Genomic DNA, 16,034 nt, shown 5'->3' with positions numbered 1-16,034 from the left:
GAGAAGATTATTTCCAGCTGTTGGTGAACATTGGATTCCTGAATAAGTTGTTTGTAATTGACTTATCTCTATAAATCAGAATTTTAAAAAGAAGTAACTTGGCTGCGAAGTATTAAAGTTTTTTAAAAAAGGATTTTTCAAAAATCATTGTCATTGAATTTACATGTTTTTAAAAGAAAAATATTATTTTACCTTGAAATAATTTCAGTCATTTGCTTTTAAGGGTAAGTGCTGATTCAGTTTTTGGTTTTCTATAGGCCAGTCAACACATGCAATGGAAATGTTGAGTTCTTGTGCCATATCTTTTTGCAAGTCTGCAAAAGCTGAATATGCAGTTGCAAAATCAATTCTGACTCTGGCTAAGTGGATCCAGGCAGAATGGAAAGAGATCTCAGGACAGCTGAAGCAGGTGTACAGAGCTCAGCAACAGCAGAGCTTCTCAGGTCTTTCTACTTTGTCTAAAAACATACTTACTCTCATAGAACTCCCATCTGTTAATACAGTGGAAGAAGAGTATCCTCGGATTGAGAGTGAGTCTACAGGTAGGATTTCTTTCATTAACTTTAAAAACATTATTTTAGAAGCCTAAAGTTTATAGTGTTCTGCTGGTGATCATTTGTCACAAAAGTGTGTCTGTGCAGTCTATTATATTGCCTGGAAGTAACTAATACATATTTCTTTACAATCCAGTACCTTCCAACTTTCCATATTCAAGTTGTTTTTATGCCGTGGATGTTTTTACCACCAGTATGGTCCTGCCCCTGATATCTAAAGCTTAACTTCACACCAGAAGGAGCAACAGAGATATAAAGGAGTAGCTGTGTTCCTCTTGATTGATAGAGCTTAGAAACTACAGAAAGACTCAGGCTTCACATTCTGACCCTACTGCTAATCACAATAGATTCATTCAATCAAAAAATTTAAAAAAAATTTTGAGTGTGCTACTTTTAAAGTTTGGGAGCTGTTCAGCCTCATTTTGCTGAAGTCCAGGATTTTAATTATGTACATTGGTTTTATGTAGTAATTCTAATATACACATATTAGCAGATCTTGATATTCATTTGGGATATGTCTTATCATTATATATTGTGGCAAATGCACTGTGACATTTATTCCCTTTAAGATGGGAATAAAGATCTTTGCCTCATGAGTCTCTGTAATTGAATGAGATGGCGTACTTACCTCCTGTGCATTATTTTTTGTTAAAATTTGAAATTAATCTAGTCTTGATGAAATAGCCAATCAGATGCAGACTGCAAGACATTTTACAGCATCTAACACCTGAACTGATTATAGAGTTCAGTGTCATGGAAGACTTTGATGTGTACCACAGGTCCTAATCTCTGCTAAAACTTTAGAGAAGCATAATCCATATTTGTGCCTTACCAAATTATGCACAGTAATTTGGAACTTAGGAATTGCTTGTGGACAATAAAGATATAAGATGTTAATGGGGCTTCCATTTAAAATTTATGAATGTAATGCCAAGTTCTTTTATTTTTTCCTCATTGTTGCAGTACATATTGGAGTTGGAGAACCTGATTTCATTTTGGGACAATTGTATCACCTGTCTTCAGTACAGGCACCTGAAGTAGCCAAATCCTGGGCAGCATTGGCTAGTTGGGCATACAGGTGGGGCAGAAAGGTGGTTGACAATGCCAGGTATGTATACTTCAATGTGTAATTTGTTTAATGTATTACAAAATAGAAATTTAAAATGCTAAAGGACTTGGAATATGGCTTAATGGTGAGGACCTGGATTTGACCCCCAGTACTGCAAAGCAGCAACAACAAAATAAAGTATCTCTTGATTTGGTAAAACCTTGGTAGCTCAAATACTTGACAAATCGTTCCTTTTTATAGTCAGGGAGAAGGTGTTCGTCTGTTGCCTAGAGAAAAATCTGAAGTTCAAAATCTGCTTCCAGACACTATAACGGAAGAAGAGAAAGAGAGAATATATGGTATTCTTGGACAGGCAGTCTGTCGACCAGCAGGAATTCAGGTAAGGAAAACATGGTACAGTGTTTGGGGGAGGTAGTGACAAGATTGTTATTTCAACTTCTTTATTTTGAGGGAACTGGTCACATATACATCATTAAATATTGAATGCACTTAGGCAATTATTTTGCAAATAAAACTTAATTTTGAGTTTTAAGGTGAAATAAAGTAAGTTGTACTTTTCTAAGAAAGACTTAATTTCTTGAGAAATCACTAATTTCCTTAGAATTCTAGTTAAAAGTGAAGTTCTTTTGGTATAAAACGAAATTTGTTTAAATTGATCTTGTGATCAGAAGTTAAATTTTGGGACTGTGTGCAGTGGCATACCTCTGTAATGCCAGCAACTCTGAAGCTGAGACAAGAGGATTGCAAGTTCAAAGCCAGCCTGGGTAACTTAGTGTGGCTGTCTCAAAATAAAAAGGGGCAGGCATATAGCATAGTGGAAGTGCACCCATCCCCCTAAAAAAAAGGTGGTTCTTAAACTGGGGTGTAGCTCAGCCTGTGCTCTTCATGTTTGTAGCCTTAGGCTTAATCCCTAGTATTGGGAAAAGGGCAGAATTATTTTTATCCCTAGGCTGGAACCTTTAAAATATGCTAATTCATGAACCCTGTCCCTAGGGATTTTGAACCAGACCTGTGGGCACACTTAAGCTCACCAGGTCTTTCTGGTACCTAGCCAGGGGGGAAAACAGTGGGCGAGATGAGCTATAGCCTTCACTCCTTCCCCCCTCAAAGTCCTGTGTGTTCTAGAATTATATCACTATGAGTAATTAGTTGCAGTCTTCAAAGCCATGTATTTTATTTGCCAGACTAAACTCTGTTGACCGAGTTCTTACTCTAAACAACAATACGAATAAGTCTCTGACAAAGCTGGTATTAGGCGTTATGTGTGGTATTACAAAGGGAGTGAGGTCTGTTGGATGTGTTCTGTGTATGTTCAGCCTAAGGCTTTTGAACAGATCACATTTATTTTTCTGCAGGCAGAATATTGTAGTTTGGAAACATTTAAAGTACAAAGAATAACATGTTTTTATTCTTTGCTTAAATGCTTAAATCCATTTTTATTGGCTGCATAAATAATTCACCATAAAGAGAATTCTGTTGACATTAAGTTAGTGTATATAATATCAATAATATGGAATAATTTAGCCTCATAAGTGAGAAAAATGTTTTCTTATGTCAAATCACTTACCTTTCTCTCTTCACTTTATGTTAAAAAAATAGCATTTTATACCCAATTTTCCTTCAGGATGAAGATATAACTCTTCAGATAACAGAGAATGAAGACAATGAGGAAGATGACATGGTTGATGTTATCTGGCGCCAATTAATATCAAGCTGCCCGTGGCTTTCGGAGCTTGATGAAAGTGCAACAGAAGGAGTTATTAAAGTGTGGAGGAAAGTTGTAGATAGAATCTTCAGCCTGTACAAACTGTCTTGCAGTGCATATTTTACTTTCCTTAAACTCAACGCTGGTCAAGTAGGTGGCATAGTGTTCTAAGAAAAGTTATTTGAGATTTCTTTTCTAGAAAACAAAAGCAAGAGACTGAAATTTTTCTTATTTCTACCTTTAATCTCCCATTTTATAGATTCCTTTAGAAGAGGATGACCCTAGGCTACATTTAAGTCATAGAGCGGAGCAGAGCACCGATGACGTGATTGTGATGGCCACTCTGCGACTGCTCCGGTTGCTGGTGAAGCATGCGGGCGAGCTCCGGCAGTATCTGGAACATGGCTTGGAGACAACACCTACTGCTCCATGGAGAGGTGAAGGCCTGAATTAAATCTATCAGTCAATATTGTTTTTAGCAGGATACATAAAACAGTTTTTTTAAAAGTGTTTCCTTTATGTTTGTTGTTTGAATGTGTTTGATAGCCACGTTAGTTCATAGGACGTTCCAGGCTGTTTGTTACACCACAAAGATCCTTTCTCCTACCTTTCAGAGGAGTGAGAAGCTGAATGGTAGGAACTTTTTATATACAATACTAATTTTGGAGAGAGCAGCAAAAATAAGTTTCAAAAGATCTTATATTCCCTTTGTAAAAAATTGTGCTTCCCTTTTTGTAAACTTCTTACACATTTATCACTGGTTGCCCTGGTTGCACGCCTATGATCCCACCATTTGGGAGGCTGATGCAGGAGGTTTGCAAGTTTAAGGCCACCTAGGAAACGTAGACCCTGTCTTAAAATAAAAAAAAAAAATTAAAAAGACTGAAGTATAGCTCAGTAATGGAGCATCCTTGAATCCAATCCCCAGCACTATAAAACAAAAAGTCTAGAAGTATTTTTTGATTGGTTTGGACTTTGATTTATAGCCCTAATCAGACTTGGACATCAACAGTAATTGTATATGATTCCTTGTTACCCTGGGAGAACTTTGAAGTCCTTAAAATTTTTGCTGATGCTGACACATATCAGATTTTATCCTTTTACTTTACAAGGTGGACAGTTTGTAATAACTTTGAAGTATCTTTTTGTTCTTATCCTGAAGGAATTATTCCGCAGCTTTTTTCTCGCTTAAACCACCCTGAAGTGTATGTGCGCCAAAGTATTTGTAACCTTCTCTGTCGTGTGGCTCAAGACTCCCCACATCTCATATTGTATCCTGCAATAGTGGGAACTATATCGCTCAGCAGTGAATCCCAGGCTTCAGGTATGCTATGTTAAGGTACTGCTACTTTGGGCTGATGATGTTGCTCAGTGGTAGAGCACTTGCCTAACATTTGCAAGATCCTGGCACATCCCCAACACCACAGAAAATAAATAAATTCTGCTAATTTATATATAAATTAGTTTTCATAATAATTTTGTTCAATTTTTTGCCTTCTAGAGTTGGTAAAGTTTGTAGTTTTTTCAATAGTAATAATTGTTGTTTATTGCAGGAGTAACTACTGTTTATCTGGTACTAGGACATGTGCTTTGCATTTTTTCTTTCGTCTTTAACCCACCAAGGCCGGGTGTTGAAGTGGCACACACCTGTAATCCTAGTGATTTGGAAAGTTGAGGTGGGGAGATTGCAAGTTCAAGGCCAGACCCAGCAATTTAGTAAGGCCCTACTCAACTCAGGGAGACCCTGTCTCAAATAAAAAAATAAAAAGAGCTGGGATGTAGCTCAGTGATAAAGGGCCTCAGTGTTCAATCCCCAGTAGCAAAAAAGAATGTAGGTTCAGTCCCCAGAACCAAGATGAGTTATTTTTGAAGTAACTCAGATTATGGAGCTTTAACTGCCAAATAGGTATTGGACCAAGTTCTTGACTCTGACTAGGAGGATACTTTATCTGTTAGAGACTTATTATCTTTCTCCCGTGATTCTCCTATTAGTTTATAATATTAATAAATATTAATGAATTTTATAAGCTCAGCTTATAAAAAGGCAGGATAATCTTTATAGTCCACTTAATGTACAAAAGGCAAGTTAGTTAAGCACTCTGGGGTTCATTAGATTATCCATGTTTCCCCTAACTCAGTGTAAGTATATAAGAGAAATTTCTTAAAAGTATTTCATTTTCCCATTTCACGGTAGGAAATAAATTTTCCTCTGCAATTCCAACTTTACTTGGAAACATTCAAGGAGAAGAACTGCTGGTTTCTGAATGTGAAGGAGGAAGTCCTCCTACTTCTCAGGATAGTAATAAGGATGAACCAAAAAGTGGATTAAATGAAGACCAAGCCATGATGCAGGATTGCTACAGCAAAATTGTAGACAAGCTGTCCTCTGCAAACCCAACTATGGTGTTACAGGTACAAAGATGCCCAGCTCAATTTTTTAATAGAAATTTTTATTACAGCATCCCTCACCAAAACACCCTACAAATATAACTCATGGAAATTATTATTTGAGAACCAAAGCTTTACGGATAATCAAATGGGTTTGCTAGCCTGTTGTCAATAAGAGTCACTAATTAGGATTCTTAAATTATTAAATGAAAAAAATTGTACCCATACAACTTGTGATGTTTGGGGTTTAAAGAACAGTGGGTACTGTGTGCAGATGTGTCGATGACCTATTTGGATATGTGTATGCAGGTTCAGATGCTCGTGGCTGAGCTGCGCAGGGTCACTGTGCTCTGGGACGAGCTCTGGCTGGGAGTTTTGTTACAGCAGCACATGTATGTCTTGAGACGAATTCAGCAGCTGGAAGATGAAGTGAAGAGAGTCCAAAATAACAACACTTTACGCAAGTATGTTTTTATTCACTTTTGCTCACAAAAGAAACTACCTTTAAAAAACAGGGAAGAAAGAAAAAGCAGTAATCTGTATAGACTTCAAGGTTTGTCTGAGTTGTAACTTGTATTAGAGTTCAGTCCTCCCCTCCCGTCTGCTTTTCTGTTTTTTTATTTCTTCCTAGGCTCTGAAACACTACCGCTGTACTGTTTTTTAAAAATGCTTCTATTTCATTTATTTGTTTTTATGTGGTGCTGCTGGTGATCAAACCCAGTTCCTCATACATGCTAGGCAAGTGCTCTGACATTGAGCTACAGCCCCAGTCCCAATTCCATTCCTTTTTATGACTGAAGAATATTCCTTGGTATAGATGTACCACATGTTGTTTCCATTCATCTGTTAGTAGACAGTTGGATTGCTTCTTCTTTAGGGCTGTGTGAGTAATGCCACTTTGAACATTGGTGTACAAATATCTGATTGAGTCCTTGCTTTTTGAATTATTTTGTGTATGATGTAGTAGGTTTGCAATGGATCTTGTGACTTATCTGTGTTTAACTTGTTCGGGATCTGAAAAGCTGAGGTCCACAGTGGCTGTATCATTTCATATTCCCACCAGCAGTGCATGAGTGTTCCTTTTTTTTTTTTTTAGTCTTTGCCAACACTTGTTAATTTTCTCTTTTTTCTATTTTTTGATAATAGCCAACATATTAGATATGAAGTGGTATCTTATTATGGTTTGAATTTGTATTTCCCTGATGACAAATGATGTGAAGCATTTTTTCATTTGCTTATTGGACATTTGTTTATCTTCAGAAAAAAGTCCAAGTCCTTTGCCTATTTTTGAATTGGGCTGTATGTATTTGTTGTTGATTTATAGGAGTTTTTTATACATTCTGGATATTGACTCCTTACTGGATACATAATTTGCAAATATTTTCTACCTTTCTGTGAGTTGTCATTTTGCTCTCTGAATAGTATCTTTCAATGAACGAAACTTCTAACATTTTACATTGATCTATCTTTCCATATCGGAGGAGTCATTGCCAAACTTACTGTCAAGAAGGCTTTTCTGGGGGCTGGGGATGTGGCTCAAGCGGTAGCGCGCTCGCCTGGCATGCGTGTGGCCCGGGTTCGATCCTCAGCACCACATACCAACAAAGATGTTGTGTCTGCCGAGAACTAAAAAAAAAATAAATATTGAAAAATTCTCTCTCTCTCTCTCTCTCTCTCTCTCTCTCTCTCTTTAAAAAAAAAAAAAGAAGGCTTTTCTGTATGTGTTCATCTATGAATTTTATAGTCTTAGCTCTTAAGTTGAAGTCTTTGCTCCATTTTGAGTTTGGTTTTTTTTGCATCGTGTATGATAAGGATACAACTGAAGTTTTTGTATGTGCTTATCCCATTTGCCCCACATTATTGAAAAGAAAAGCTTCCTGTTTTATGTGCTAAATTTTGTTTTGTGTTATAAAATTACTTTGCCTATCTACCTATCTGTTGGAAAGGTGCGGGGAGGGCTCTGTATTTAACCCAGGACACTCTAATACTGAGCGACATCCATAGTCCTTTACATTTGTTTATTTTGAGATAGGGTCTCACTAAGTTGCTGAGGCTGGCCTCAAACCTTTAGTCCTCCTGCCTCCAGCCTCCCTAAATTGCTGGGATTAAAAGGCATGCACCTGTTTATTCTGCCAGTGTTTTATTACTCTATTTAAATTCATTCTTTTATACTATTTACTCACAGTTTAAACATTTAAATTGTCCTGTGTTTTTATAAAACTTTTGAACATTGAAGCTTACGAAATACATTGTTTTCCTAATCAGAGAAGAGAAAATTGCCATCATGCGAGAGAAACACACGGCTTTAATGAAGCCCATTGTGTTTGCTCTGGAGCATGTGAGGAGCATCACAGCGGCCCCTGCAGAAACACCTCATGAAAAGTGGTTTCAGGATAACTACGGTGACGCGATTGAAAACGCCCTAGAAAAACTGAAGACCCCATCGAATCCTGCAAAGCCTGGAAGCAGCTGGATTCCATTTAAAGAGGTACAGAATATTCTCAAAGAATGCTACTGAACAGAAAATTCCATATGGGGTACAAAATTTAAATAAGTGGACTCTCCTTATTCAGAACACAAGAGAAGATTTTTTAAGACCATGGAAGGCCACCTATGACCAGTTGCTTATAATACAGAAAAAAGGAGGGCTGGCAGACAAACGGGGTGGCAAAAGCCCCTACTCATTCATGTTTGGAGGGTTCACACCAGGGAAGAATATACAGTAAATAATTAGACAAGAAAAAGAAACTGAATCTTGTGCCTACATGTTTCTTGAGGGAGCATTTGGTATTATTATTATTTTGAAGTATTGGGAATTGAACCCAGGGACCCTTTACCAACTGAGCTATACCCCCGCAGCCCTTTTTATTATTTATTTTGAGCCAGGGTGTTGCTGAGTTACCCAGGATGGTTTACCAGTATAGGTTGAACATTCCTAATCCAAAATCTGGAATGCTTCAAAATCTGAAACTTCTTGAGTAGTGCTCACATTTTTGGATTACGCTTACATAAATAGGTAAAGTTAATGTAGATATTCCAAAATCTGAAAAACTCTACAACCTGAAACATTTTTGGTTGCAAGCATTTTAGATAAGGGATACATTATCTAATTATTTTGAAGTCAAGTCTGCACATGCAGTTGTGTCTTCTAACATTTGAGAATTCTTATCATGTTTATTTTGGTCCTGTTAATTCTGTATTCTTTTTGGTCTTCTGTTACAGCATTAGTACCATTAGTTGAGGTAGTCTCTTTATAAGTTTGTAACTTTTTCTTGTGTTTCCTTATCCCTACCTTCTCTTTTATTGCTTTTTAACTGTTTTCTTTACTGAGTTTGGTAATGAGAAAAATATTAAAACATGTACCAAAACAAATGTAAAAACTTTAGTAAATGCAAACTTCTAGATTTAGAGGAAATAGCTAGAAGCACAAAACAAAACTAGTGTGAAAGATGACATTTATTATGTGTGCCCTCGCCCAAACTCTGGTTTCCCATGCGCTTAAACCAGTTTCTTACTTCTTTGTCTACTGTAAAAGGAATGGGGATATAACTCGGGGGCATAACCCTTACCCAGTGTTTACAAAGCCCTGAGTTTAGTATTCAGCACTGCAGATATAAAGTTAGAGAGAGAGAGAGAGAGAGAGAGAGAGAGAGAGAGAGAGAGAGATGATATCCATCTATCTAGAAGAGAAGATAGAAAGAATACTTTTTAAAGCCCCTGTGTGTTTGGGGGGGAGGGTGTTGTTTGAAATAAGCTCTTGAATAATCTTTATAATTATATACATTTTAAAGAATAATTTTTTAAAAATTTAAATACCTGTGTTCCCCTTCCCTTTTTTTAAACTATCATTCAGCTAAAATTACAAAATTTTAAATTAGCCAATGAAATAGAACTTTAAGGTCTTATTTGTTGTTTCCTAAATATCACCCTAAATATTTAATCCTTACCTACTTTTTGGAAAATTGTTTTGCTTATAGCTTCGACTCTAAATGATCTATTCTTTAGTTCCTTCCTGTTGTTGAACTTCATTGTGTGTAAAAATGTCTGTTTTGTTTGTTAGTTTTTAACCATTATCAATTTGCTACTGATTGTTTTGTGTTATAAACTCAGATCTTTTTTTCCTGATTCTTCCGTGTTTTGTGTGTAATGGATAACAATGTGAAAATACAGTTGTTTATCCATTATTGTGTCAGTTAATACTTGAGGTGTTTCTTTTTTCTTTTTTTTTTTCTTTTTATTAACCATTAAAACTTGCTGAAGACTGCTTTAAAATTCTTCACAGGAAAACAGACCCCATGGTTTCTTAATTCAGGTGCAAATTACTGAATTAGATATACATGGAGAAACAACTATATCTACAATCAGTTGTCCCCTCTGATTATTGGAAAGGAGTATGGTGGTTTACTCTGTACATCAAGCAATGGAGCTCTAAACTGTTAACTTCTTTGTTAAAAATTTTCTTGTGATGCACGCCTGTAATTCCACTGGCTTGGGAGGCTGAGGTAGGAGGATGTCGAGTTTAAAGCCAGCATCAGCAAAAACGAAGCCCTAAGCAACTCAGTGAGACCCTGTCTCTAAATAAAATACAAAATAAGGCTGGGGATGTGGCCCAGTTTTTGAGTGCCCGAGTTCAATCCCCAGTACCCCCCCACCCAAAAATATTTTTTTAACCTCTGGGTCCAGTGTTGTACCCCTGTAATTTCCAGCTACTCAGGAGGCAAAGGCAGGAGACTCGCAAGTTTGAGGCCAGCCTGGGCACCTTAGCAGCACTTTTGTTTAAAAATAATAAATAATAAGGCTGGGATGTAGCTCAGTGGTAGAGTGCTCCTGGGTTCAATCCGCAGTAACACCAAAAGGAGGAAAAAAAAAGTCTTCTTTTTATGCACCTTTAAGTTTTGTTAAGTCTCTTATATATCCATTAAATTCTTCTCTAGATAGAATCTCGTTTTTTTTTCTCGTAATATAATGTCAATTACTTTGCAGAAGACTTCCTTAAGGCTGTGTCTACCTGACAGCTAACTCTTTCTCTTTTGCCATTTTGTAAGGACAGACTTGATTTGTGTTGGCATTGTTCAGGCATAGTTCAACAGTGGGAGAATAGTTTTTGAAAAGCCCTGAATATGGTGACCACATCAGTACCTTTTCCTTCTGTCTCCTGTGACTTAACTACTAATTTGGAAGAGAAGAGGAGGTGGGGCCTTAACAAAGTAGGAATCCTATTCAGCCCGCCATTATTTCCCTCCCAGGGTGGTCTAAAGCCCTCATACCAAATTAAACGTAGAAACTAGAGCAGCAGGTATTTGTGTGTGTGTGTGTGTGTGTGTGTGTGTGGTGGGAAGGAGGGTTAACTTTACTTTTATGCCAAGTTTAATGTGGAACAAAATTGTAATCATAATGTAGGATTGTTTTTCCCATTTTATGAATATAGATAATGCTGAGTTTGCAACAGAGAGCACAGAAACGGGCAAGTTATATCTTACGTCTTGAAGAAATCAGTCCATGGTTGGCTGCTATGACTAACACTGAAATTGCTCTTCCTGGGGAAGTCTCAGCCAGAGACACTGTCACAATCCACAGTGTGGGCGGAACCATCACAATCTTACCGACTAAAACTAAGCCCAAGAAACTTCTCTTTCTCGGATCAGATGGGAAGAGCTATCCTTACCTTTTCAAAGGTTTGTGTAGGAAGATTTCCATCCTCTTTATGTATGAACTTGTATGAGCAGAAAGAATTGAGATATAGTAATATAATGTTAACACTTAGTATTGACAACTTGCCACCGAATGGAATTCTCTAATGCGCTCAAGTGTGCCTCATGCTATTGCCAACTAATACAAAGAAAGTGGTATTCTTGGAACCCCATTTGGTCACCCGCCCTCCAACTTAAATTTGTTTTCATAGGGCTGGAGGACTTACATCTGGATGAGAGGATAATGCAATTCTTATCTATTGTGAATACCATGTTTGCTACAATTAATCGACAGGAAACGCCCCGTTTCCATGCACGACACTATTCTGTAACACCACTAGGAACGAGGTCAGGACTGATCCAGTGGGTGGATGGAGCCACACCCTTATTTGGTCTTTACAAACGATGGCAACAGCGGGAAGCTGCCTTGCAAGCACAAAAGGTTGAGTAAAATTAAAATGTGTGTTTTTTTTGAATGTTTATAAACAAGTGGACAGATCAGCTTATTCTCTGGTTGTGTAAAATATTTGCAGACTTACATTTGAACAGTTTTGCAAGACTTGAAGTCCTTAGGAAAGTGTTTTTGAGGTACATAAAACTAAAAGTTCTAAGAAGCAGATACTAATATGAATTTTATGTAATCTCAACCTTAAGATCTCAAATCTAGCTAAATAAAAATGCTTCTAAATTAGTGGGAGATATAGAAAGGAGTCATATTTTCTTTTCTTCATTTTTAAATTTTTTTTTTAAGAGAGGAGAGAGAGAGAGAGAGAGAATTTTTAATATTTATTTTTTAGTTCTTGGCGGACACAACATCTTTGTTGGTATGTGGTGCTGAGGATCGAACCCGGGCTGCACGCATGCCAGGCGAGCGTGCTACCGCTTGAGCCACATCCCCAGCCCCATTTTTAAATTTTTTAATGCTAAGGATCAAATCCAGAATCGCTTGCACACTAAGCATGTGCTATACCACTGGACTATGCACCTAGCCCCAAGAGTCAAGTTTTAAGAGTAGGCATAGGAGCCTGCAGAACAATTATTGAATGGTAAATTAAAGGTAGGAGTTAGAGCCAATGTGTGAATGTAGTGGTAGACAGTGCGCTTAGCATGCACAAGTCCCTGGGTTCTGTACCCAGCACCAGAAGGAAAAGGAGCAGTGGGGGGAGCAAAAAGATAGGAACTAGTGAAGGCTGACTAAATTTTCATGCAGCATGCTCCTCACTATCTGTTGTGGATTTCATATTGATGGTTGAGTCATCAGTGAAGATCGAAATATAACAAATGAATGTAAATTATAATTTAAAAAATGAATTATGCGGTACAAAGAAGAATATAATGATGGATGGGTTGGCACGTGCCTATAATCCCAGCCACTCATAGGCTTAAGGCAGAAGGATCACAAATTCAAGGCCAGCCTGGGCAACTTAGCAAGACTCTATCTAAAAATAGAATTACAAAAATAGGGATGGGACTATAGCTCAGAGATAGAATGATCCTGATTTCCATTTTGATTACCCAAAATAAAATAACCTGGGCATTGAGTTTCGAATCAAGAAAATGTAACAGGCAAACTTTTTCAATAAAGAAGGAATGTCTAAATAGAAGAAAGGTGGAAATTATAACAAAGATACATAGTCCAGAAGAGTTGACTGTTTATACATGAAATTAAGCTAAGTGGATAATGTTACTGATAAATCAGTTTTAAAATACTAGTTTATATTCAAAGTAATTTTTATCCTTATTTTGATCTTTCTTTGTTTTTTTTTTAAAATATTTTTGAAGGCCCAAGATTCCTACCAGACTCCTCAGAATCCTGGAATTGTACCCCGTCCTAGTGAGCTTTATTATAGTAAAATTGGCCCTGCTTTGAAAACAGTTGGACTCAGTCTGGATGTATCCCGTCGGGACTGGCCCCTCCATGTGATGAAGGCAGTGCTAGAGGAGTTAATGGAGGCCACACCCCCAAATCTCCTGGCCAAAGAGCTGTGGTCGTCCTGCACAACGCCTGATGAGTGGTGGAGAGTCACACAGGTAAGGAAAATGATCTGTTCATTCTTTCTTCTTCTTATTTTTTGTAATTGTAAATGGACAGAATGTCTTTATTTATTTTTATGTAATGCTAAGGATTGAAACCAGTGCCTCTCAATGGTAGGCAAGCACTCTGCCATGACCTACAGCACCATCCCTGATCTAAGTTATTTCTTTGGCCATCTCCTTCTCACCTGTCTTTCTTACTCATTTTCCTTCTCTTCCTTCCTGTGGCTCTTCAAGCTTGGTAGTCTGAGACCTGCATTTGAATCTCATGTACAGTTATAAAGGTGCAGCCATGACTGTGTCTAAGGACAGGATGGGAAGGCGGTAAGGATGAAATGGAAAAAAGAATAAAAAATTTAGAAAGGGAAGAACTAGGCAAAGGAAAGTTTGTTTTGAAATCCAACATTCTTGGGGCTGGGGATGTGGCTCAGGCGGTAGCGCGCTCGCCTGGCATTCGTGTGGCCCAGGTTCAATCCTCAGCACCACATACAAAACAAAGATGTTGTGTCCGCCGATAACTAAAAAATAAATATTAAAAAAAAAAAAAAGAAATCCAGCATTCTGATAATGGTCGACTAGTCCCAACCAGGGACATAGTATTGAATGTGGTTGCACAGTACAGAGCCTGCCTGACCACATGCAGCAAACCCCAGGAGGACTTGTTGTTTGTTTATTTTAAAATAAGGAAGTAGGGTTGTGAAGTTTTGTGAATGTTAGAGCATCAAGTTCATGTTGGGGAAAATTTGCTCATAATCCTTAACTTGCTCCCCTCATGTCCTCTCTAGTCTTATGCAAGGTCTACTGCAGTCATGTCCATGGTTGGATACATAATTGGCCTTGGAGACAGACATCTGGATAATGTTCTCATAGATATGACGACTGGAGAAGTGGTGCACATAGACTACAATGTTTGCTTTGAAAAAGGTAAAATAAATATGGACTTTTGCATTTGTATGAGGGTCAAATATTTTTTTGGTGAAAGGGCAAAAATATAACGATTTGTCTTTTCAAGGTAAAAGCCTTAGAGTTCCTGAGAAAGTACCTTTTCGAATGACACAAAACATTGAAACAGCATTGGGTGTAACTGGAGTAGAAGGTGTTTTTAGGCTTTCCTGTGAGCAGGTATGCTGTTTTCTACCTCTAGTGTAATGTTAAATGAATAAAAACCCGTGGAATGAATACATACATACATATATATATATACACATATATGCTGTATATATATATGAGGAGACTTGTGGCAAGACTTATTCAGAACTCTCCTGAACACAGGTGCTCCACATCATGCGGCGTGGCAGGGAGACGCTGCTGACATTACTGGAGGCTTTTGTGTATGACCCCCTGGTGGACTGGACTGCTGGGGGCGAGGCTGGGTTTGCTGGCGCTGTCTATGGTGGAGGGGGGCAGCAGGCTGAGAGCAAGCAGAGCAAGCGAGAGATGGAACGAGAGATCACCCGCAGCCTCTTTTCTTCCAGAGTAGCTGAAATTAAGGTAAAGCCCAGTGATGTCATAGTCATCCTCATTTTTTGTTAATAGAGTAAATATGTCCATAAAAAAGTTGAGTAAATCAGTTTTTCTTTAAAAAAAATACAAACTTTTTGGGGGGCAAGATTGTAATATATAATGTTGAAATGGCAGTTAAATATGGGAATTTGGTGTTAATTTTTAATTAGGCAGTGCTCCCACACAAAGACATAGTTACCTCCTAGGACGTAGGTTAGTGATTTGAAAAAAATTTTACTTTTAAAATATATTGAAATGTGTTTTAGCACTAACAGTACTAAATGTTTTTTAATTGCACAGTCTTCCCTCCCCATCTGTAGCCAGTGATGCTGATCCTGTTCTGGGTGGTGTACTTATGGGATTGAGTTTGTCAGTTTATGTCTCTGCATACGTCAGTGCAAATATTATCTTTTGTCTGTAAAATGGGAGTGACACCATCATCCTTTTCTGGCTTTGATGGGCTTTAGGTAGGATAATATGTTCAAAATGTCCTTCAATGATTCTTCTGATACATGTCATCATGTCACACAGGTGACCCTGTAAGCATCTTCCTAATCAGAATACCTTTTTACAGGTGAACTGGTTTAAGAATAGGGATGAGATGCTGGTTGTGCTTCCCAAACTTGATAGCAGTTTAGACGAATACCTAAGTTTGCAAGAGCAGCTGACAGATGTGGAAAAACTGCAAGGCAAACTGCTGGAGGAAATAGAGTTTCTAGAAGGAGCTGAAGGAGTAGATCATCCGTCTCACACACTCCAACACAGGTTTGAAACAGCATTGAATTCTTCTCAGTACATGTCATTAAGGAGAATTTTCATTTTGTGTAAACCTTATCAGTTTGAATTAGAATTATTAAGTAGCAGTTTACTGCCAGGTGTGGTGACACATGTTTGTAATCCCAGCAATTTTGGAGACTGAGGCAGGAGGATCTTAAGGTTGAGGCCATCTCAGCAACTTAGCAAGATCTGGTCTCAAAAAAGGGCTGAGGATAGAGCTCAATGGTAAAGCATCCTTGAGTTCAGCCTCCAGTACCAAAAAATAGCAGCAAAAGCAATAATTTTCTGCTCTCTTATATTTAAATGTGTGGCCA

At 37.8% G+C, this 16,034-nt stretch overlaps 1 protein-coding gene across 6 annotated transcripts in view; it reads left to right on the top strand.

Moving 5' to 3' along the window:
• SMG1 (SMG1 nonsense mediated mRNA decay associated PI3K related kinase) overlaps positions 1-16,034 on the top strand; it is a 98,237-nt gene that overhangs the window by 59,577 nt on the left and 22,626 nt on the right. For 3 of the 6 annotated variants that reach the window (XM_081298539.1, XM_081298536.1, XM_081298538.1), the window contains 17 exons: positions 258-542; positions 1,518-1,662; positions 1,864-2,002; positions 3,248-3,478; positions 3,588-3,765; positions 3,875-3,961; positions 4,491-4,652; positions 5,523-5,740; positions 6,026-6,180; positions 7,982-8,204; positions 11,145-11,391; positions 11,619-11,848; positions 13,189-13,437; positions 14,226-14,364; positions 14,453-14,562; positions 14,713-14,931; positions 15,518-15,708. In XM_081298539.1, coding sequence (XP_081154665.1) covers positions 258-542; positions 1,518-1,662; positions 1,864-2,002; positions 3,248-3,478; positions 3,588-3,765; positions 3,875-3,961; positions 4,491-4,652; positions 5,523-5,740; positions 6,026-6,180; positions 7,982-8,204; positions 11,145-11,391; positions 11,619-11,848; positions 13,189-13,437; positions 14,226-14,364; positions 14,453-14,562; positions 14,713-14,931; positions 15,518-15,708 — 3,208 coding nt within the window. The remainder of the gene's footprint in view (positions 1-257; positions 543-1,517; positions 1,663-1,863; positions 2,003-3,247; positions 3,479-3,587; positions 3,766-3,874; positions 3,962-4,490; positions 4,653-5,522; positions 5,741-6,025; positions 6,181-7,981; positions 8,205-11,144; positions 11,392-11,618; positions 11,849-13,188; positions 13,438-14,225; positions 14,365-14,452; positions 14,563-14,712; positions 14,932-15,517; positions 15,709-16,034) is intronic. The other 3 variants (XM_081298540.1, XM_081298541.1, XM_081298537.1) reach the window with 2 other exon arrangements.

Source organism: Spermophilus citellus (genome assembly GCF_964194105.1).
Source record: "Spermophilus citellus genome assembly, chromosome: 6".
Taxonomy (NCBI): Eukaryota; Metazoa; Chordata; class Mammalia; order Rodentia; family Sciuridae; genus Spermophilus; species Spermophilus citellus.
Note: the sequence above shows the minus strand (reverse complement) of the source record. Positions and strands in the feature narration are given on the sequence as shown.